This window comes from Neolamprologus brichardi, chromosome 15 (genome assembly GCF_056152115.1).
Source record: "Neolamprologus brichardi isolate AB-2024 chromosome 15, ASM5615211v1, whole genome shotgun sequence".
Taxonomy (NCBI): domain Eukaryota; kingdom Metazoa; phylum Chordata; class Actinopteri; order Cichliformes; family Cichlidae; genus Neolamprologus; species Neolamprologus brichardi.
In genome coordinates, this window is record NC_142118.1 from 12,411,553 (window position 1) to 12,435,867 (window position 24,315).

A 24,315-nucleotide genomic window follows, 5' to 3' on the forward strand; every position below is an offset into this window, starting at 1 on the left:
GTGGTTAGGTTGCAGAGAAGAGAAAAAAAAGACAAAATAGCCAGTGCACGGTGGTTCTCTGGGCAAAACCACAGCGAATGCCATTTCTGTCAGCTTAAAGCAGGAAACTGAGACTACACTTCACACAGGCTCACCAAAACTGGACAACAGAAGATTGGAAAAGTATTGCTTGATCTGATGAGTCTAATCTTCTGGTGTCACGTTCAGGATATTAGGGTGAAAATTTGTTGTAAACAACATGGAAGCATAGTGTATATAACAACAGAGCTCTGTGAGTGTGTATTTATGAATCATTTAATACCGTTCAGTTAAATCACGAGTATTACATTTGTTAGATTTCTGAGTTTGCTGAGGTTAATCCAATATTCTCTCACAGTTTCCCCCAGACAGTAATAGCTGAGCCGTTAGTTAGCATCTATCCATCTGCATGTTTTCTCATGTGTTAATTTCAGTTCAGAAGAAAACAAATAAATAAAGTGAAGACAGAAAATATCCCAGGAGCAATTAATATTTAACTAACATATACTGTCAGTTCTGCTCTGGGAGTTCTGCTGAAAGGGGCTCACAAAGATTCCCTCCATATATATCTCTTCTTTCTTTCTCACATGAATTGGATTGGATGCACATTGAGCCAGACAAAGATCAGCACTACCTGATAACACTGCGAGGGAATGAAGCTGAGATAATAAGAACTCTATCCTGAAACCTTATTGAACAGCGCTCCCTTTTCGCTTTCACTCTCTAGTTCTCTACACTTGATTTCTTTCCTTGGCTATTAAGCCCTGTTTTGTTTTTTAGCTTTCTAATTGATAACGTTTGTGTTCCTATCATCCCCATGATTTAGACAGATCTTATGAAGTGCATTGTGTTCTCACTTCATTTGCTTAATTGATATCCTTTGCATGCATGATCTAGTAAATGTTTGCTTATAACTTCATCCCCATTAGAGTCACATAGTTAAATTCTCGTGCAAGTTTAAAGCCTGCCTACACAACAAAGTCCTCTGAGTCTTGCTGGCCTATTTATAGCAAACAAAACTTAAAAAAAAAAAAATCACAGGTCTATTATTTAACACTGTGTCTGCATCAGGAAGGAAGATGTTACCCATAACACAAACTGAAAACTCAGACAAAAAGAAGAAAATAAAAAGTGCTGAGGAAACTGAAATTAAGGGCAGGGGTATTAGAATGTATAGTACACAACAGCATTTTTTGTAGGAACATTCATCACATTTAAAATTTTAATATCCACTCCAAAAATAGCATTTTTATTTAATTATTTCTTCATATTTTTTATTGCACCAACTGGACTGGAAAAGAAAATCTCTGGATATTAAAGTTTAATTCAGGCTGTGCTGAGGAGTTTTGGATGTTCCCGCTGATGTGTAAAGGAAAACATTTTGTTTTATGCAATTGTGGTGGTCTGCCACATAGTTCCTTAGTTCTCTTCTTGTGTTTCTTAGTTTAATTTTCCTGGTCACTTCCTGTATCGGCTAGCTGAATGAGGAGAATTGTCCTTTTATCTCTTTGTCATTATGTGAGTTTTGCTGGACCACTGCTGGACGACCTCCCATAACACTGAATACACTTTGTGCCATCTTTCAGTTTTACTTAAGTTTGACTTTTGTCTGCCTTACCTGCTGATTCTAGAGTGAATTTTGGTTCTTTTTATGTCTAAAGTAATTTAAAAAATAATAATGGCAACCTTAGCTTCTTTATGGCGTACAACTTTACAACTCCTGTCTGGATTAAACACATGCAATAAAAAAAAACAACAAAAAACTGGGATGTCTCTATGTCATCATTGTAATCTGCTCCTTCATCAGGGCTTTGAACAAAAAAAGAAAACAAGAAGACACAGCATCGGGAGACAAAAAAAGGTCAAATTTACACACCAGCGCTATCAAAGAGGCTGAAGATAAGAGCCAGTGCAAAGCACAGCAAAACAAAACAGCAGAGATGAGAGCTGCAATCCCTCAAGAGGTTATCAGTGCATGAAAAGAAACAAGTAATGCCAAAGATTTAAATTACAACGGCTGCAATTTAGCGACACACAAGCGAAAGGGTGAAGAGAAAAAAAATATCATTCAGTTAAAACATTGCATTAAAGTTACTCTTTGACTTTAAAATGCAACATTTGAACCCCAGACTGACACAGGAGAATATTACAAGATGTTTTTTCCTTAATATTTCTCATTTTTCATGTGGTAACTTTCTTTGCAAGGTTCCTCAACTGATAAGTTACAGTTTACATTTAATTGGATAGATAAGACAAACCAGCCTCTGGATTTTTACATCGCTCGTCACTAATCTTTTAACAAAATGGGACTTTGGAAACTTTATCTGTGATTGCAGTGTGGCGGCAGTGTTCTCATTCATTGATCTGAAGGTTTTTGCTGACAACAGTGTACAATCGCAAGTTTACAGTGTGTGTGCCAGAACAGTGCATCTGGCAGTATCTAACACCTAAAATAAGTCAGAAATGCCATGTTAGTTTGAGGTGAAAATACAGAAAAGTTGCTGTTCACCAACATGTGTGTTTTAAATGGCTGGGATTACAAGAAAAATGTTTTACACTTTTTTTTTAGCAGCACAGACCACATAATATTTAACAGAAATGACTGTGAGTCTAGAACATAAATCTCTAAATATACACTTTTCTGCTATCGCTCATTTTGAAATACATTGTCAGAATAAAGGGTTGTTTGAACTCTGTGTGTGAGGGCTGACTGTGAGGTAGAGGCAGAATAAATTGTTCAGGAGGCTGACAGTCCGGTCCTTCCTTCACATCTGTGATCTAATGTGTCATATATAGAGTGCAGCCAACTAAAGAAAAAATCAAACTAGAAAGACTTTATAAATAAACAAAGGAAAAATAACACCTCTAACTGTTTAAAATCAACAGATTCTTTAACCCTCCACCCTCTCATGGTACACTTTGCAAATTCCCTCCCAGGGACTTTAAAGAAGGAGGCCAAAAAGACCCAAACTAGTTTGGCAGTTTTAAAAACAATCTGGTATCAATAACACTAAGATTAAAGACACTGCAGCATGCTTAGAGGCCGCGGGCGACAATATATCAATAGCATTTTTATTCATTTTATGTTGTCATCATTTGAAATTCTCTTGGAGCTCAAATCTTATTTGATGCTGTATGAAACATTGTGTTTAAAGCAAGATTGTGAAATTGCACTTGTTGGGGAAATGCTTTTACAAAAACAACCACAGGGATTTCACTCTGTCTGCCTTGTTACTTGGTCAAAGACTGATATTATAAATATATAAATGTACTTTAAAAAAAGTGCTAAATCATCAAGCGTTGTTTTCCCCCTTGTAATAATTCCCTTGTTCATTCACTTTCCCATTTACATTTACATTTCATTAATAGAGGTAGTCGCTTCAAATGACTGAAAACAAAAGGGGCACTCTCTGTGTCCGTGTGTGCCTAATTGAAACAATAAAAGAAGTAAATAGCCCTGACAGTGTTGCATGCAGTTAGATTAGCTAAGTGCCTCAGTTCTCCAGGGATGTCCTGACTGATGCCATTTGTGTTGTGATGGAGCACAGCCACAGGGAAAATAACTTCATCTATTTGTAGGTGTTTATTTTGTGCTCTTATTAAATTATGCTGTTTGTTTCATAGCTTTTCATAGTTTTTATTAGGTTATGTAAGTAAAATTGATCCTGAATAACTAATGGAATTGATAAAGACTAAGACCTATAAGTAGACTTAATAATTCACCTTGTTATTAATAGAGCATTCATTGATTATTGTGCAACACAAGAGTGGAAAGTGCAGTGGTTAAGCTGTACTAGTGTAACTACAATCAGGTGAGAATTAGGGGGATGGCAGTTAGTTATACATCTAATCACGACTTAGAAAAAGCCTGATCAATCAACAGGACCAATGCAAGCACTCCTTTTAGGTTCCTACACAAATAAAGAAGGCAGAATACGATGATTATATGCATACTGAAGACCAGATTTTTGTATTAGCGGACATGTCTGCTCTAATGAATGTTTCCTCAGGGAGTCAGTGATGTTGTGAGCAGACCTAAAGACACAGCGACCAGTGAGATAGGAGATCACACAACACTGGCACACAGTATGAGGATAGATCACAGCTGTGTGACAACACGGCTGTCTTTAAGGATGCTGCAATTTACACTGGTGAAAATAAATCAAGTAGACCAGATAATAATAATAAAACACAAGTAGATTAACGCTTGCTTGAACAAATTACCTTTTGCCGCAGTGGGAATGAAGACAGGAGGGTGATGTTGTGCAAATGGTGCATGCATATTCAAACTACCTGGATAAACACAATGAAAATTTACAGCTATGAAATTCAACATTATTTCAACAGGAAGAAAACGCTCTGTTAGCCCTATGCACTAGGGTTCTGGTCTTTTATTTCCAGGTCTTGATGTCTGTAGATCTCATTTTATTTTAGTTTATTTTCTCATGGTATTTTTTGTGATCTGTGCCTCATGCACTGCGTTTAGGCAGCAGTGACACTGGTCACTTATTCCATAACTTTCACATATGGATGCATTTCAAGGGTTCATATTCAGACTTATAAGGCACACTTTAACCAAAATCGCAATCTTTTCCTTACCTTAACTAAACAGCATGTAGTACATAAATTTATCTAAATACCACAACGTAGTTTCTAGTGCCCGAAGAAAAAGTATAAAACATGTCAAAACAAAGCAGAGGTTAAAAAAGTTATTCACAGTCTCTTAATAAACTTACCCCACTGATCAAGCCAACCAGCATGCAATTTGTACTTCTTTTACTAATCACAAGGTGTTTGGTCAAGTTACAGATAACAAAGTAAACCTCATGCGTATTGTGGAGACAGCTGGAGAATCAAATCTATCCTAAAATCTGCTCAGCACCTTACTCGTTCTCTAAACAACACATTTGCTTAAATGAAACTCAGAGAACTTGATTTACTTTTAGAAATAACAAAACCCCTAAAAAGCTGGCTTATTGTTGTGTTGCAGATAGCATGCAGTGCTTTATGGGTGCTGCCATAAATCACCCTGCAGGCCCAGAGACTTTGCAGAGAGATAGGAAGAGGTGGCAGCAGTACTGTACCAACTTAAGGGGATGAAGAGGAAGTCATATACCTTCACTAACCAATTTGTCATTTACAGAAGTGCTGAAAAGATATAAAGATGAAATTCCATCCCCACTGAACACCAACCCCCGTGTATGAGGCACACATGACCTTTAGGCTACAGCTGACATAACAGAAATAGGCACCAGTGGGTTGAGCGCTGTGCAGGATCATGTTTGTTCTTCCACAATTAAGCTCAGAACAGGAAACTGAATTCCTGCTTTTTAAATGTAACTCACATTAGAATGTGCTGCATTTAAAGTCTCAATCTAGCAGCAGCTAATAAAAATCCTTTTAAGTTCTGAAATGCTAATAATTAATACCTGGGAAGGACAACTAACAATTACTGAGGTGTGAGATGTGAAATATTTGCCCTAAAATGGGTTAAAGTCACTATGGTCTACTCTCCACCATGACCTGGTACACCCTAGTCCTCAACAGGAGTTGCAACCCCTGATTAAAAATGACAAACATAGAGCTGTAAACTTAAACTTAAAAATAAAAATCGAGGATCATTGTTAAAGCTGCTGCTAAAACTGCAAATGACATTCTCCATCTCCTCCTCCTAATCCCCCTCCACTCTCCAGGAATGAGAGGCTCATTCCAGGTTATCATCTCCTGCACATCCACACTTCATTACCACAGTGAGGACAATTAACAGCGGCTTTGGAGCATCAGAATTCAAGACACAGTGAAATATCTTTGGGAATTTTAATTCTGAAAACATCTCAACCATAGAGAAACTTAGCAGCCGGTAACTCAGGAACTAATAGGATTGAATGAGAAGTGGCAAGGCTATTAAAAATCCTCCTACAATCCTGCCACACTATTTCGCAGCAGTTTAGAGCTGAACTTTTTGTCTGGGCTTTCTCAGGAACTCATTCACCTTTTCTTCCCTTTCGACACCTCGTTACAAGGTCTGACTGACAGCTTGTAGCAACCTCAGCAATGAAACAAGAAGGCCGGTTCATCTGAAGCATGTGTAGCAAAAATTCACACACAGTTTATAGGTTAAAAATTTGATCACAATTTTCTTCCTGCTACTAAATTCTTTTACACTATTTTTCTACAGCAGTATTTTCATTTCTGTTTTCTGAGCAATATCCAAAGTCTTCCTTTCTTATATAACACTCATGGGAAGCTCTATAACTTCTATCCAACATTGTCCTCAGGCTGGAAACCCTGTTTCCAAGGAATTTGATACTGTAAGACGATGTAAACGTAGGAGTTCAGTATTAACAGACAAATACTTGAGCACAACAGCAAGCTACACACAAACTTTTTATACACGCCCATTCAATACACAGCACAAAGCTGGGTTTGGCTGTGTTCAGCGGAAATCAATACAACCCACAGATTATTTCACATGCTATTCAGCGAAAACGCAACAGTAGAACTGCAGAGGAAGAGGATGACAAAAGAGAAAAAGCCTTGGCAGAACATGCTCTTAGAGCTTTCTATACTAAATATATCTGATGTTGTATGGCCTGCGTTTACTTGTCTATAGGAATCGATTTTATTGTTAGGAATGACATTATTGATTCTGCTTATACAGTAGATGAGGATCTTTATATTTTTTCTTAAAACAGGCATACATACATTTTCAGTGTGTGTGTGTGTCAGGTGTGCAATAGGTTTTCAGGAAAAAAATGCCAGCACGGATTAAAGAAATGGAAAAGTTTGTATACACATGGATCCTGTGACCCAACATAATTATTGCTTATTACTATTATACAACAGCAATATGTGGAGATTCAACTTCATGATGCTCATACATTTTCCCGTATAGTGGACGCTGCACTCTACTCATGTGTAATCAATGAAATTAAACACTTCTTGTTTGGTGTTTTAAGATTACTTTTGTCTGTTATCAGACAGTGAAGAGGCAGACAGGAAATGGGGCATGACATATAACACCAGTAGAAGATGGTAATTTAACAAGAGATATTGCAGTTATGTAGGAGGAACTATAACAATTCAACTAAAACACTCAATGAAAGATACTTCTAGCTTCCATGTTGGCTTCTCGTTCATAACCTACTGCATTTTTACCGCATTACCGTTTATCAGACACTGCAAACTTCTTACAGAGCTACAAAGCTTTACTCTGTGCCAAATATGCAAAACAACTTCTAACGTCTTTCAGTCTGGAGTCTCTGGACAGCAATTAGGTCATTTATGTTAAAAAGAGCTGCCTAGTACTACTGAGACTAAAGAATCCAGCAACTGTTGTTCTTCACTGCTCTGGTATTAAATTGAGTAAATTTATGTCTTTTCTACATAAGGCCAAAGGTTGTTCCTTTTGGCTTTACAGTTATGTAACTGTCCGGAGGGGTTAAGCTGCTAGTTCTGCCTTGAATACTTTGCTTATTTCATTGAAACTTTGAAAAAACAATAACAATAGTCAAGTCTACACCATAGACTGATGATCAGCTGATCACTTATAACAGCTTGTTTGTGGAACAATAAAGTCTTCATTAAAAACAGACTCCCTGTTTATTTCTCTCTGTAATCATAACAGATGTTGCATGAACTAGTCAGTAATTCTCACCCACGTGTGAGCCAGTAGTGCTGTTACTGGAACTGACTTCTTAAAAAGTGAATCGTGTAATTAAAACAATATTTCTTGTTTGGGAAGCCAACACATTAATCTTAAAAGGCAAATTAAGAGTAGTTGATTTGTAATGTGCTATGTTCTAATTAGGGGTGGGGGAAAAAATCGATACTATGTAGTATTGTGATATTTTGTTTGCTAATAATGTATCGATACAGGGACAGCAGAAATCGATATTTTGTTACAAACAATTTTTTTCGTGGACTGGAACTTCAGAGCTCTGACTTCAGAGCATGTTGATCAGCTCCTTTTTCTGAGCAAGAATCCTTCAGAAACATTCCTTCACTGTCCAAATGTGTTTAACTTTTTTTATGGCAGCAATAAACATGACAGTTTACTTATTTTAATTTAAGACATGTTTTATTTTAATTAAGTTTAAAACTTTTTTATTTAATGTAAAATTATATTTTGTTTTAATTTACTTTCAAATTCTTCAGTTGCTGAACGGGCTGCATAGTTTTCATAAATTGCATAGTTCAGAATAGCTATAATTGTACCAGATGGTTGCATTCAGTTAAGTTGGACTAGACTGTAAAACAAACCGTTCAGTTTATAAAACTGACTGAAATGAGAGAAAGACTGAGTGTGAGACTGTGATATTAGATAAAATGAATATTGATAAAGTTTACCTTTATATACAGAATTTGAATATCGCAAAATATTTTAAGAAATTGCAATAATATCGTATCGTGCGTTAAGTATTGTGATAATATCGTATCGTGAGTTGTATGGTGATTCCCACCTCTAGTTCTAATGTAGAGATGGTTTTATGTTTGACTTACTTTCTGAAGGTTGGTATGGATCCATGTAAAGATCGTCCAGGGGACGTCCCTGACACGTGGCTTTGTCCTGACAGCAAGCTATCTGTTTCAAAGGAAAACGTCCCATCACGGTCGTCAGGAACATCCAAGAAGTCCCCGTCACTCCACACTCCGACCATGCCATCCATCGGCTGGTACCTGATCTCTATGGTAACATTGGTCTGGAAATGAAATAGTGAATGAATGAAAATGAGCTTACTTGAAATGGTGTTACGAAGCTTCAAAGTATTTGGATAAAATCATAGTAAATCTTTCAAAGGCAAAGACGTACAGCTTATCTTTAAATGACTTCAAGTACTTAACTGGTCATTTAATTTGAAGCATTATCTAATATCTAAAATCTCTCTTCAGTTTTAATGGTTAGAAGTTAGGTCTGAAAAGCACTTTTTTAACTTTTCCCCAAAATAAAGTTTAAAACATCTTTTAACAGTGTCCTCTCCAGAAACGTATACTTCTACTATAAACTCTACTGTTCTCTACAGATACAGTATCTTTTAAATGCGTCTTTGTTTCCTCTGATATGAGACTTCATTTGCTAAGGAAATCCCAGTCTTCTCTCAGCTGTTGTAGGGACTTAGTTACCCCTTTGTCAAAATCAGATATAATCACTTGTGATACCTCTAACTGAGAAACCGTCAAAAGACATTCTGCCCTTGCTACATATATAATTATCATTTGCTAGAATGGCAGTGTATCCAGACATTAGAACATACTCACACAGCCATCAATATCATGTGGCTGGATGCTGTTAAAGCTTGAGAAACAGCAGGTTATCTGCAGATGCTGTAAAGTTATTTTAATCTAACATATTCTTCGGCACAGGAAGAATGCCTACAGCGTCAACTACTACACGAATTAAAAAACTTAAGCTGGGATTGTACAGTTTTCCAAGACCAACATGTTAGCTTAAGATGTGTGCTAAAGTGTCAGAAGACTGCATTTACGCCAACTTGAGAATGTTAATAAACGGAGTGAATCCCTTTCAACTCCTGTATTTAAATGAGATGAGATGAGATAGCCTTTATTTGTCAGTTGCAGGTCTTTTGCCCATAACCGAGATGACAGACCTTGCCAACCGTACATACAATACACAAACATCACATTGGGGAGACAGGTCAGGCTAGGTAGCGAGGAAAAAAACATCGAAATGTGTAACACAAAAGGATAATACAGGAATGCACAGATATCAACACATCATAGCACAATAAACACAGACAGCAACATGGGAATCTGGGGTAGGGAGGGTGATGCGTCGGTGAGTGCTTATCAGTATCAGTATATGTATGTGTGTGCGTGTCCATAGTTTAGCTGAGACAGTGTCCTTCGCCCTGCCAGGCTAAGTAAACAGTCTTCCAGCCAACCCAGGTGGCCTTGCATGGAATGGGAAGGAACAGACTAAACACAGTCGTTATCAGGGTATTTTGTTCACCTCCGGCCTTGTAGCTGGCGCCGAGAGGGTATCCGCATGAAGTGATGTTATTTTTTTACTTTAGTGCGAACAGCTCATATGAATTTCAAAGCAGTTTTACAGTCCAACACTGGTCCTGTTGGAGAGCCGTGAGCTTCGCCATACTTGTGTTCTGTGATGTTGTCATTTCTTGTGCTCAAGGAGCCAATTTCTGAGAACTCACGGCAGTGTGCCTCCCCGAGATGTCATCCAATTTTGCGCCCAGAGATGTTATTCCGGGCTAGCCCTTCCGAGATGTATCCAGTCTGCAGTCAGAGATCTTATTCTGAGTATTCACAGCAGCCGTAGCCTCTCCAAGATCTTATCCGTGCTGACTCAATGAGCCCATTTTGAGAAACTCACGCCTCTCCCATTGTTCCAATCCCAGCGGGCAGCTTTGTGGGGGTTTGAACAGCCGGTTCCGCTTTCTTAATTCTTCGATAAGTCAGGGCCAAGCCAGCTCCGATCAGCCAGAACCCTGTTACCATGGTTCCGAATAGGTAGATATCTTCAGCACTCAGGCTCACCCAAGCCCAAACGTCTCGTTGAGAAAGGGGTGTCAATTTCATTTAGGGACCAGTTGATCCAATCCATAATTCCTCTTTTAGGTTTTAGAGAACAGACTGTGAGAGAATGTTCCAGGGAAAATACAAAAAAACCCACGAGACTAGACAAGGACATAAGCAGGGAAGATAAGGGAGAGGAGAAAAAGTGTGTCCGCCTCCTCCGAGAGCCAAAGAGAAGAAGAGTCAACTCTGAAGCAGAAACCGTCTTTAAAAAACAAAAAAACAAACAGATTTGGGACCCGTTAGCAAATTTAACACACTCATGTATATCATTATTAGTTGAGAGGCAGCTTTGACTGACAGGGTGCACCAACCACTGAGCCATGAGTGAGTCTTTATATGCTACAACCAACACACAAGTCAAACTGAGCTTGTAGTTCACTGAAATAAACAACAACAAAACAATAGAGAACACAGTAATACATAGTCTTGGCATGTCTATATCAGTTTAATTGTGTAGAAAAAGCTCTTGATGGGAGAAACAAACTTGACAGGACAATAAATGATGTCTTCTGTTTGGTATTTGTTGGGGGAATTCAGACTGACACTAACTGCTTGTTTAATCCAGGTCAGAAACATGGGTGACACTTTAGTGTGTCTTTAGTGCCTTCTTGGGAGTCTTGTTTGGACAAGTTTTAGCCTCCTGACAACGACCTGATCTTTTTTACAGAGCAGCCAATTTATTCCACTGACAAAGATGGATGAGGAAAAAAATGTACATGGGGCTCTCGGCTCCTTTCTCCTCCATTTCTCTCCGTGTCGCCAGCTCTTCCTTATATCCTCACAAGGCGAAAGCTGTGGTCCGCGAGGAGTTCGATTTGTTTCTATGGCAACCACACCAGTGCAGGGTTGTAAGTAAAAGTGTTGCTCTCAGGTTATGTCTGGCTTAGTTTTACCATTTTTTTGCTACAGGGACGCACAGTGATACAATTCTCCTGTTTTCATGAGAAGCAACTTGCACATATGTCTGTGGATATGTGCGTCAATGTGTGCAATGTGTGTAAACCCTGAAGCTCTCCCATGCTGTGTGTCATCATCTCAGAAGCATCACATCAGTGCTCCCGGTTCCAGGAACACCATTCTGCACACTGGGGTGGTTTGAAAGCTCATATGGTTAGCTTCTCTCACACACACTCAATTGTGCTGCCCTCATTTCCATATACATATTCACTCTTACATTATGCATTCGCTGCTAAGTCAGCCTCACTCTCAACCTCACCACTGTACTGCTCTCGGTTGAGCGGTTTTAAATAAAATTTCCAATCAATAGTAAATATCTCGATTCATGTTAAATGCAAATGTGCTGATGTTGCTACGACACACTTGTATTTCCATCAGATCCTTGTTGATGTGAGGGTCCTTAATGCTTGTGCCTTTATAGGCCAAGTGATGACTGTTACATTGCTTATTTTCTCAGCAGTGCAGGTGGAATTCAAGAGTGATTTATCCATTTAATGGTCCCCTATTTGCTTGTGAATGCATTTTGGAAGCTAATACAAATTGTATAATTTACAAAACTAGATGTTCAATTTAGGCTCAGTTTTAACCTCTGCTGTGTTCATCAGGTTCTTTCAGCTACCTAACTAAAGGTAATGTAACCATGGAGAAAAGGCATGTTTTCATGACTGTGATATTCAGTAAAATCTATTTTAGATTAGACTCATTTTGACACATTTTGGGCACTTTGGAGTCTCTGCTTGAATTTAAAATAAAGATATTTGAAAGTTCGCAGCAAATGTTACTGATCTTTTCAGTGAGGCTAAAGATGGAGCCTATCCTAGTTAGTTACTGCCTGTGTTACTTTCTAGTGACTTTTGGCCACTAGGAAAAATCTAAACAATATGTAAACTCAACAGTGACATGTGATCAGTTCATAAAGCAAAGACATCTATAACATCTTTGAGTGAATAATATTTACCTATTTTATGGCAAAATGCTATACTTTCAGCAACAAATTGCTAATTTTGCCATCTGTTGCTTGTTGGGTAACATGTTGTATGTTTATCCGAGCTTTTTTTATTTTCTCAAAACTGTTAATTGTTACCACTGAAAAAGATGTCACTGATTTAGTAGGATCATTAGCGAACAAGCCGACTTCTATTCACAATTCTTTTCAATCCAAATTAAGAAAAAATAACCAGATTTTAATGTTTACTGGTGATTGATGGAACTCTGTCCATCTTTACTTCTGAGATACTCTCCAAGATTTTTTTCTTATACTTAAACATGCCACTGACCTGTTGTCTAATTAGCTGCAAAATGTTCCTCGTGCTGAACTTACTTTTCCTTTTGTTGCCCTGTTACTCAATGTTTTGCTGCCAATCACTTCAAAACGGCTTTGATTTTTTCTGTTATTTTCTCAGTTTAAACATTTGATATGTTATCTGTGTTGTCTTGTCGATAAAATATGGGTTTATGAATGAATCCCAACATAAACTGAAATAAAGCTATTGAAGGCCCAACATTAAAGGTTTCAAATTAGATGGTGCAGTCACATGAAAATGCTGTCTAAATATTTGGACTGGCTCACATTGATTTGTGTCTGTAGACTGCTCTAATGTGAGAGTTTACCTTTATTGACGTGTTGTTATCATCAATGAGTGTGTCAGTCAGCTCTAGATGTCCCTCTTCAGCCACTTTCTGAAGCACCATACAGAAAGTCCCAATGAGTCTGTAGGAAAAGAGCAACAAAGAGCCATGCATTGTAAACAGAAATCCATAGAATCAATAATGGCATTGTGTCACTTGTCTTTTGTTCCTCCTCTGCTGCCCATCTGTTTATCTTTGTTTTACATGCTGCAATAGAGCGCTCGCATCACTGCATTTGAAAAAAAAAAAACACATGCAAACATACATGTCCTAGTTTAAACCTTTAAAGTTTGCACCCCCCCCCCCCCCCCCTTTTAAGGCTTTGCTTGTTTAAGCAATACAATGACCAAGCCAAATTTTCTTGTGTGTAACAACATAATTTCTTTATTATAAAAGTGTGCTAAACTGGCTCACCAGGAGTGTAGAGCTGTGAACTTATGATCACTTTTTCACATTATGAAAACAAAAATATGACAAAAGAAGCTGTGAATTGCTGAATGGAAAAAAACCCTACATATATATTTATAATCTGTTAACATGTCTCTGTCTTTGTTATTAAAAAAACATTTCGCAGTTTAAAATTTGATTTGTCATCTTATTCCTTATTTCATTAAATACATGGGATTTTAATAATTAACAAATCCTGTAGCGGCTTCATTTAATTTTACACAACATCTCATCTTTTTTTGGATGTAAGCAGCAGTGAACTGAGCTGTTTTGGCCACTGCAGGTTTCTAACTTGATCCATATCACTTTGGCACTCTTTCTACTTCTGTTGGACATTTGCGGTGACAGACTGTGAGAAAGTACTTCACTACCTTTGTCACCAGCTCACTCTGCCATATGCTGCATCTCAAACGAAGTAATTAGTGCCCCAACTCCCCGGTTAGTTTGGAAGTGCATCTGTGAAATGATTTTTGCTTCTGCTGTGATAACTAATTTTCCTAGCAGATAAGCAATAGGAATTAGGTTTTACTGCCTATTTTAAAATACTTAGACATTTTTCATGCTTAATATCAAACAGTTAACACAAAAATGTTCCACACTGGTCAAAACTACTCTGTAAATTAAACATCTATCCATCTACTATTTATTCTACCTATAAATTATGTCCAAATGAGGTACAGCTAATTCTTATAAAAGATATTGCTGTAGCCACGATTGCGTTAAATGTGGATTTTTACTATAAAGGCACTACAAAAAAAAGTGGAGGCTGCAAATGCATCTTCAACCTAGCCACAAATCAGATTTACAGTCAGCACATTTTCAGAATAGGCAACATATCTGACAAAATGTGAAATATGGTCACATTTCCTTTTCTGTTCCTAAGTTATGGCATTTAATAATGTCCATGAAAGTGTGACATCATGGAGAAGTCTACCGTTGGTATTTTGGGCATAAAATGTCATTTTATATTCTATCGTGTCAGACATTGGTGTAGTAACTTGTGCTTTGAAGCTTAAATATTCATATTTGTGCAAACTGTGGAGAAACTACCTCGAGGTCGACTACCTGAGATACTGTGTTCATAAAAATGGGATTGACAGACAGACAGACTGATGATCAATCAACATAATGCTTTCAGGAGAGAATTTCATTTTATGTTATGGAACGTTTAGGAAACATACACAAAACATTTTTTGATATAATGCGTTGCCTCCATCCAGAACCCCCTGAAGAATTACCAACATAAGGATACCTCCCTATTGCAAACTTTAGATCATAAGATGGATTTCTTCACTGCCCAAGGACACCACATAAAATGTTACAGTGGGTAGAAACTCAGTACAGTCCCCATTCAGGTGGTCAATTAGAGCTGCTGAATAATTTAAAAAGTTTCCCTCATAAAAGTGTGTTGTTTGCAGAGCAGTCAGCCACACATGAAGACCGTGTGCTGAAGTCCACATTGAGCCCAACTATATGGCATTTCTGCCATATACAGTGGTGACAAACAATGTTTACAGCTACACAAACATGTACCTCGGATAACTCACTGACCGAAAATAAAGCTGCATCTTATATTTCTACTGCATATGTGACATACAGGGTGATAAATATTCAAAGAGAGCATCAAAAGGAAGGAAAGGCATACACACAAACAGCAGCCTGGATACGAGCCCGTAGGGAGATACAATATCATAAAACGAAAGCATGGAAACAATAGTTAACCAGCTGCCATGCACGCGCTTGCAAATACACATGCACACACAGAGGAAATCTGCAGGGATCACAGCCAACAATGTGATCTAACCAACAGGACTGAACCTGACAAGTCAGAATAGAGTGAAGGACTGCAGTATGCACAAACACACACATGTACACAAGGACACCTCCAATTCAACATAACATCACCCCCCGAATACTATCGACCCCGAATACTATCTCATTAAATGAATGAGCTGCAACAAAAGCAGCAATCAGTCTGCTATTATTTTTTTCCCCTTTCCTTAGATTAATCTCTCGTTCTTTCTATACCTTCTGTTTTCACTTTGTCTTTCTTCTGGAGTCAGTGGTGATGAATTCAAACTACGGTAGAAAGTGAAGCTACATTTGTCAGCAGAGCTTCGAAACTTAATAATGAGGTAAATTTAGACTTCCGGAACTTGACTTCTCTTTGAATTGCAGGTTTAAAAAAACCAAAAACAGTATGTGCTTCCCCTCAGGTGCTGGCAGGTTCTGCCTTTGTGAAAGTGAGTATCTGCCAGGCTCCCCAATGCATAACTCCATGCACAGCTCTACAGGCCTGACATGACTAAAGAAAAACATCTGTGTGGATATAGATGGCTTTGTGCAGAAAACTTTTTTTCTTTTGAAGATGAATAGAAACTTCTGTGACTGAGCAATATTACTAATAACCCACTGCACTGTTTCCTTTACCAGACAGGGGTGATCAATATATCCAGTGCTACTTAAATGGTTTGTCATTTCCTTTCAACCCTTGTAGCACGTGTTGCAAGTGCTGAATAATTGAACTGAGCAAGGCCTATCATGTTCTGGCTCGCTTTTTTTTAGCACTTCAAAGGTGGCATTCATTATTGATTGAAGTCCTGCAAACAATTTACTTTCATCTGCTTCATGATTCAGCTCCCTTCCCTTTCAATTTGCATTAATTTTTCTTCTCTTTCTCAGTTTAAGGTGTGACTATGGCAAAATGTCTGGCTCAGGTGTATTTGAGAAGAGGTGAGCTCAGCTTTGAAATGTAAAATATTTTTTCCAAGGCAGACAGAGGGTTCACAAAGATGCTCTAATCCACTGCAGCGGCAGGTAGTGCAGCTGGAGGATAGTGTGAAATGGAAATGTTACAGCTGACAGAAGTGTGTGTGCCCCGGTGATCCGCCAGAAAGTCTCTGCCAAGCACTCTGCTGCCACTAATACAAATATGAGCAGATTCACTGAACGCATCACCGGATTGTTCAAAGATGATCTATTGATTCATGGGGATGCAATCAATACACCCTGTCTCCTTTTCACACACGCAGATGAGCTTAATAGAATTTTTAACCGCAAATGATAGAAAAAGCTATTATGTCTTGCTTTATTGCCCATCAGCATGCCATGGCAATCTGAGTGTGGTCCTGCGGTTTAGCTCCTTTTACTGCTGTGATGCATATACATAAAGCACTCTTAGAGCTTTGTAACAGACACATTCCATTGCAGGACAAAACAAAGAATTATATGTAAATGTGTTTGTTTTGACTGATTGCTTTATTTCAAACTATGCCAAAGGATAGAGAGGCGAAGTGGAAGAAAGAGAGAGAATAAGGTTTGTAAAGATGCGTGTGGGGGTGGGGAGCATAGACAAAATCTGCCTATTATTGACACAATTTTCATTTTGCACTGAAACAAAAGCAAAAATTAAACCAGGTTTATCTGTTTAGCTGAAGACTCCTCAATCACACAGGTTGATCAGCGACCCCTCGGTACAGTTGGCCACTAGCAAAATTGTATATTAGCCAACTGGTTTAAGAGTGGTTGCTGGAGATAACTGGCTATCACTGAGTGAAACTGGTCACAAGGAAAGTGTTGCACAAAATTCCTCCATCTGATTTTTTTGGTAGCTAGCAGATTGCTACAATTGTGTGAAAAACAGCAGCTAGTCTACATTTAATTGCTAGCTAACCCCAAGGAGCAAACTCAACAATGTGTGATGCAAACTGCAAATGGAGAATGTTTGTCTTCAAAAAAAAAGTTATCCCTTAATGCTAAAATAGATGCCTTTCAAAATGCACAAGTTTTACTTTGAAGGTGAATTGCCTCTGTTTCCATTTCACAGCAGCTGCCAGTAACTTCTTGCAACCACTCTCAATTGATCAGTGAATACTATTTTGCATACCCTGAGGTACCCCTGAGCAAGGTACCGTCCCTACACACTGCTCCCTGCCCACTGCTTCACTGGGTGAATGGGTTAAATGCGGAGGAGTAATTACCCTACGGGGACTAACACATACACATTATTATATATGTTGCTGGACAGGAAGGATCAATTGAAAGCACCTAAAAATTACTTTTTTTGTCTTGCTTTTGGCTTTGTTTCCTCCTTGTTTGTCCTCCCCTATGTCTTGTTCCTCACCTGTGTCTAATTCCAGGTAGCCCTATCCGTATACATAGTCCCCTTCCCTTTGTTTATGTTCCTGAGCTTGGTCGCTTAGGTTATTCCTCGTACATCTGGACCTTTTAGAATTGTGTTTATTGCTGATATTGAGTTCTCGCTTGCTTACTGTTAAGTCTGCCTCAGGCATTCTGCCTGTGGCTTCTATCTCAGTCTTACAATCAACGCACTGAGAAACCAACGACCTCAGGTTTAGAACACTGAATATGCTATCATATAACCTGTCACTGTTCAGTGCTCAATAACTCCCACACAGTGTACCTCATGATGGGCCGAATATGAAAGCAAATCTCTCAGCCACATGAGAAAACAAATAAAACACGGTCTATATGTCACTACAGCAAAGAGGTCATTACACATCACTGCCCTTTCTTTATGTTTCTGTAATGTGATCACATTTGTGGTGGCAGGGTGTATCACACTGGCCCTAAAGTGTGTTGGTACAAACAGTGATGAAGTAGATTAAATACCCTGGTAATTAAGTAGCCTGTGGACATGTGGAACAGGTGCAAGAACCACAAAAGCTGTGACTCACACTGAATTATTTACCTGTTTAAATGTGTGTCAGGTTATGCTTATGTACTCAGTTTTTACATTTAAGAACTGCCTACTTATGGCAAAGTATACATTTTGCTTGCACTCAACCATCTCCAAATGTGCTTGAGCTGTTATGAAAAAGTAAGTTAATGAAAAAGTTACATTAAAATAGAACAGCGTTTTTTTTCCCACCCAAGAGAAACTCTGGCTCGCATCAATTCTGCATTTAAATTGAATTTAATGTATGTTTTTTTTAAATTGATCTAGCAGTTGTTTTGACAGTGTACAACTGTAAAAATTGCCTTCATTTCTTAAGGATCAATGATGCAGAATTAATATCCATCTGAAGTTATGAAAAAGCTTTCCATAGTTGGAAAAAACATCTGAAAAAATTATAACTCTATATACAGCGTTAAGAATGAGAATCTTGCTGTGTCAGAGCAATGGCATGCTTGCACCTATATGAATTTGTTATATTTCTTTTTTGTAAACAAGACCCTCTATATACACAGCCAATACATTATATATTCAATATATAATCTGTAGTCAATATACAGTCAATTCAATATACAGTCGTGCCCTGTTAATTGCTTAGATTCCTAACAGGTTGCCTGTAGTTTGCAAACATTTGCTAACTACTTGCCAGGTGGTAGTAAAACTGAAAAATTGCAATGCAAACCATATCAGTTTAGTATAGGCTACACTGATAGCTTTGCAGTGTTTAACTTAGTTGGCTAAATCAAAAAGTAGCAAAAGTAGCATCACAGGTCAGCTAATCTCTAAAGAGAGAAAATCTACTAGAGTTCACAAACAAATTATCATCAAACTTATTTCTAAGTAATTTTCCCCACACTGCACTGCCACGCTTACAGCTTACAGCTCTTACAGCTCCCCAACCCAATAAATCATACTTTAATCCTACTGACTAGGGCCTTATTCACTTGACTCCACATTCAGAATAGTGATTGTCACACATCCAGAATGGTGGAGAAGTTATGTCACATGGTCAGCAGTCATGTGTCTGCAAAACTTTGCTACTTTGGTGCAGTGTTGCTTTTAGCAAAATGCTAATGTAGACATTGTTCTACTCACACTGGTGTTACTGCCCAGCCTAATACGGTTTTTCCTGTAAATTTTTAATCTGTTAGATTTTACATCTTTGCTAGGGAGCATATAACTACAGACCATTTTGAATAGGTGGCTTTGCGTAAGTAGCTAGCTTGATTAGCACGTTATGTATAACAGTTTTTCACTCTGAATTGGTAAGGCTAATTTTTGACAGAAAAATGACAAGAAAGATTAAAAAATATCAGCTGCTTCCCTATGGTGTATTTTCGTACAACTAGTGTTAAATGTGACTGAGAAGCCAAGGGGACTGCATTCTTAAGCTGTAGTGACTTGCTAATTGTAGGACAGCCACACTAAAGCAGGATTAGGCAAATAAAGTTCCCAAGGGGCTGCATACAGAAACAAACTGGGACTGTTGTGGAGGGCCCCAACAATAAGCCTATAAGAAGATAAAATTAATACTGAGGTGAACTGATATCAGCTTTTTGGTGCGGCCCTCCACAAAAGTCTCAGATTCTCATGTTGCCATTTGGGAAAATTAACCGTCCACCCCTGCCCAAACCCTCCTAAACTCACTGACCCCTAATTGTCATGCATGCCTGTAAAAATGTGTTTGTCTTTGTTTCAACTTCAGTCTTCCACACAATGGCATAAAGAAATCTTGCTGACAGTTCAAATCTGCCTTGATGTAGACTTGATCTAGCATGTGTCTGCACACCTGTCACCAGCATTTAGCTCTTTATTACACACATTTACATGCAGCTAAATTTGCACACTGCAGACATGATTAGGTTACATAGACTAACTATTGAGCTGGTGCTACACACATGTATTGATGCTTATGGGCACACACAGAAGGAAGTTAACATTACTGTGCTTTATTAACTGGGTGGGTGGTGCAATGTTTCTTCTAGTCTGAACCATATTAGACACATCAATCAGTCCATTCTGAGAAGTTGGGCAGCTGGTTTAATTTGACTGGATTTGTTATGGACACAGTAGGTGGACTGCCTTCCTGGTACAACCAGTCCATCGCTTTTTCAAGTAGGACACAAAAAGTGCACAGCGCCATCCAAATGAACCAAAATAAAGGAAAAATTAACAAGAAATTGAAGAAGTGAGGAGAAGAGGGAAATTCCTTAACTAGCCAATTTACGCAAACAGCCTTGCACAAATGATTTCTACACCTTGTCTATGCGGGAAGCATAATAGAAACAACACATTAGGAGAGCAGTAGTACATTCTGCTCCATTTCTGTTCATACAGGGTGTATTCGGGTGACATGCATTTTGGCAGCTCTCAAAAGGCATCACACAGGTATGAGCATCAAGAGGTCAAATACATATCTGAAATGTAAGAAATACTAATGTGCAAGGAGTACAAGAGCAGTTACATGGCCTAGTTGGACGGCTGGATTGATGAAATAGGAATGTGTTCTTTCGGACATGTGAGAAATGGTGACAGAAAAATAAGGCTCTTCTTTGTAGACAAAGCATTATAAGTTATTAGTGTCATGCTGCACCCATGATTCAGGTCAGATGAACCTCACAGTAATATTTTTAGTTGGTTCTCACATGATTACACCTCGTGAGGTTGGGATGTGTCAGTAAAAACATATTAGCTATGACACAATTTTTTTTAAAAAATGAAACATTTGTCTGACTTGTCTTTAAACCTACAGATATTGTAAGGATTAAAAACAATGATACTCAAGTTTCAGTTGTATCATCAGCTACAGGACCGGATGGGTTTTTTTAAAAAAATGATGTGACTGTTTGGAGTATGTGAAATGATAAATATGCCTGTTACCAAGACTTAAATACTGTTTCATTACGTCTCCCACTTTGTGGCGTGATGCTTACTCAGCCCTGGTTGCTGTTTGCAGTCTGTTGCATACAGGTGAGTCAATTTAGAGCAAACCCCAAGGGGAATTTAAGTGTTTCCTTCATTAGGTTAGCTACATGCATCATGTGTCAGTCTGAGGTGGTCACAGGTTGCAACAGAAAGGCAGGAAGGCAAACATAGACAATTTACTCTGAAGCGCTGTCTGGGGGGCTTGAATTATTATACAGCACCATACCTGTTGGAGAAGACCTTGCTGTAATTGTACACTTGGATCTCTAGCATTTCGTTTCCATCCAGCTTGCTGGCAATGGGCCATCGAAATGTCTGAAAAAGAGAAAAAAACATGGTCAGGTTGCAGCTAATGTTTACATGCAAAGCATGCAGCATTGATTATGATTATGATTATGATGATTATGATTATTCGGATTATATGCAAATGCAATCAATTAAATGCACGGAAAAAAGTGACAAGTTCTGTTATGTTCAGAGTGACACCATTAAATTGGTTGTTTTCTCCAAGCAGTAACCTCACAGATGGAGCCGTTGCATAAATGGCAAAAACAGTTAATCTAATTGCCACTTGAGGTTGCAAAAAAGTTCCTGCAGACTCAGATTTTAAAACTGGACAGCATTAAAGATAAATGTATGTTAACAGCCTGGCATAGGGTTTTGACCTCAAGCGATAATATGTGTCAGTCTTAAGTGCTTTGCGTTGCCTGTAAAACCTATGTTAATGTCAGGCTATTCCACTTCATCATGGTGGCCACATTCTATCTTTTATATGCAGCCTGTGATTTTGCACATTAGTTCAACTATATTATAACTATAACTTCCAATTTATCTGATTTATGTACTTATTATTATTATTTTTATATTAAAAAGGCAATTATCAACACTTTTCCAAAATCAATTTTTCTCAACTGATTTGTCATGGTCCTGGGTCATTTTGACCCAGTGTTCTTAGTTTTCCTGTGGTTTTGTATTTTGTTCCTTATTTTCATTGGATTGTTTGGTTTGGTATTTGGATTCCCCCTGTGTCCATGCTTTTATTGTGGTGTTTGTTCTGGTACCGTGTTCCCGTCCTTTGGGTTCTGTGTTCTCCTCATCCCCTCCTGTATTCATCTCTTTCTCTGTGTACTGTGTTGTGTTTAAGGTCCACATCTTGGTGTCAGTATTTTCAGTTTCGTGTCCCCCCCGCTCGGTCATGAGTAATTGTCCTCAGCTGTGTTCCCCGTGTGTTCCCACTTCCCTCATTACCTTCTGTGTGTTTATGTCAGAGTATCCCTTTGTTCCGTGTTGCGTCGTCCCTCTAGGTTGTGTGCGTTCCCCCGTGTCTTCCCAGCGCCTCAGCTTCAGTTTCTCCCAGTATAGTTTTGTATGACTTCTTATATTCCTATTAATAAAGACCTGCCTTTTGAGTTTATCCCCGTGTGTCTTGAGCCGTGCATTTGGGTCCTCTCTTGCCTTCACACAGCCGCCGCCTGACATGATTAATTTATCCACCATCTAACTGTTTACTAGATAAAATTCCTTTAAGTTCAAGGTAAAATACACAGTACTATCTATCTTCTCATTTAAGTATAGGCAAAAATAAAAAAGTCAACCAAAGTCCTGGACTATATTCAAGGCCCTATGTCAGCATATGTCTGTTACTTTGCAGTAATAAATCACCAACAGCTACAGAGACAATGTTCAGGAGGGATTTTTTTTAATGCTTTATTGATGTTTTATTCATCACGCTGAACATCTCCAGGTTATACTGCACCAACCAAGCTTACTGATAACTTTTTTTGCATCAGTGAAAACAAGAAAAAGCAGGAGCTAAGCAAAAATCCAATGAAATATATTTACTATCCTCCTGTTTGTGAGTCTGAGGATAGCTTTGAGGGATAACTGCTAATTAGCATTTTAAAAGGAATTAGCTCTGAATAACAGTTTTAGTATATTTTCAAAGACTGAAGTTTATTTGAAATGATTTATCTTTACTGGATGACAAATAATCATCGACACGATATCTCTCTTGAAGGTCCTGTTGAGTGTAAATTATATTGCTGTCTATATGGAGACTTAAATTGAATCATCTAAATAGATGAGTTGTTATCATTTTATATGAATCAGAAAAGATAGTCTGATACATCTAGACAATATTTACTATCTAATGAGATTAAATTTTTCTTCTACACTCATCTAGGTGGCTGATTCTTTAAGATGTAGTTGTATTATTTTATAAATGAAAGCTTTAAAAACAACATATATTGTGTGTGGGTAAAACATATTGCTGCCAACAGATATCCAAAGCTTGTTTAAAGTGAGTTGGACTGCTATGATATGACTTGAGAGCATCAATCTTAATAAAATGCTGAGTCAAGACTGGCTGCAGACATCAGTAAAAGAAATTTTTCACAGGAATTTATTCAGTCCTGTGAAAAATCAAGTGCACCTTATGATTCAGTAGCTTGTAGAACCACTTTTAGCATTTGACTGTGGACAACTTTGGTAAACAGAGGAATTTATCGCCAAGTCAGCAACTGCAAGATGGCTGAGTAAGCAAAACAAATCCAAAATCTTCATGAAAATTGACCACTGAAACAATGTCCTTTGGACAAATGAGAGTTTAGTCACATCTGTCCAAAACACATTTTTCCTGAAGTCTTGTGGTTTGTTTAGATGAAACTAAGCCGCGCTGCTATGTTCTTTTAAAAAATAGGCCATCTCCTGGCGACCTGTGCAAATTTCCAAACTTCTTCAATCTTTTTCTAATTATACTGTCATGAACTTTCGCCTTTAACATTCTAACTGAGCTTGAATGATCTTTCTTTCTCAAACCTCTAATCAGAGCTGACTTCAGCAAAGTAATATATCCAAACTTCCTTCAGGTTTGTTGCTACCAGCTTTACATTGGAAGATTGAATTACTTAGATTCATTAATCCCCACACTAAAGGGACTCGAGAATTATAAAACACTTAGCAGTTAGCCTTTTAAGGAAAGTATGATAGATGTGGTAAAAGCAATTAATTGGCTTTTACAGCTTCCATTAATAAAGTATGACATCCAATTGTGATGCATTACTCACTTCACCTGTGCTGATTAACTA

The 24,315-nt window shown here is 38.1% G+C and overlaps 1 protein-coding gene across 9 annotated transcripts in view; it reads right to left on the reverse strand.

Moving 5' to 3' along the window:
* The window catches only part of otofa (otoferlin a), a 78,853-nt gene that overhangs the window by 34,828 nt on the left and 19,710 nt on the right, over positions 1–24,315 (reverse strand). For all 9 annotated transcript variants that reach the window (XM_087851859.1, XM_087851861.1, XM_087851862.1 and 6 more), the window contains exons 3-5: positions 21,456–21,544; positions 13,144–13,243; positions 8,521–8,720 (exon numbers count right to left, since the gene is read on the reverse strand). In XM_087851859.1, coding sequence (XP_087707985.1) covers positions 8,521–8,720; positions 13,144–13,243; positions 21,456–21,544 — 389 coding nt within the window. The remainder of the gene's footprint in view (positions 1–8,520; positions 8,721–13,143; positions 13,244–21,455; positions 21,545–24,315) is intronic.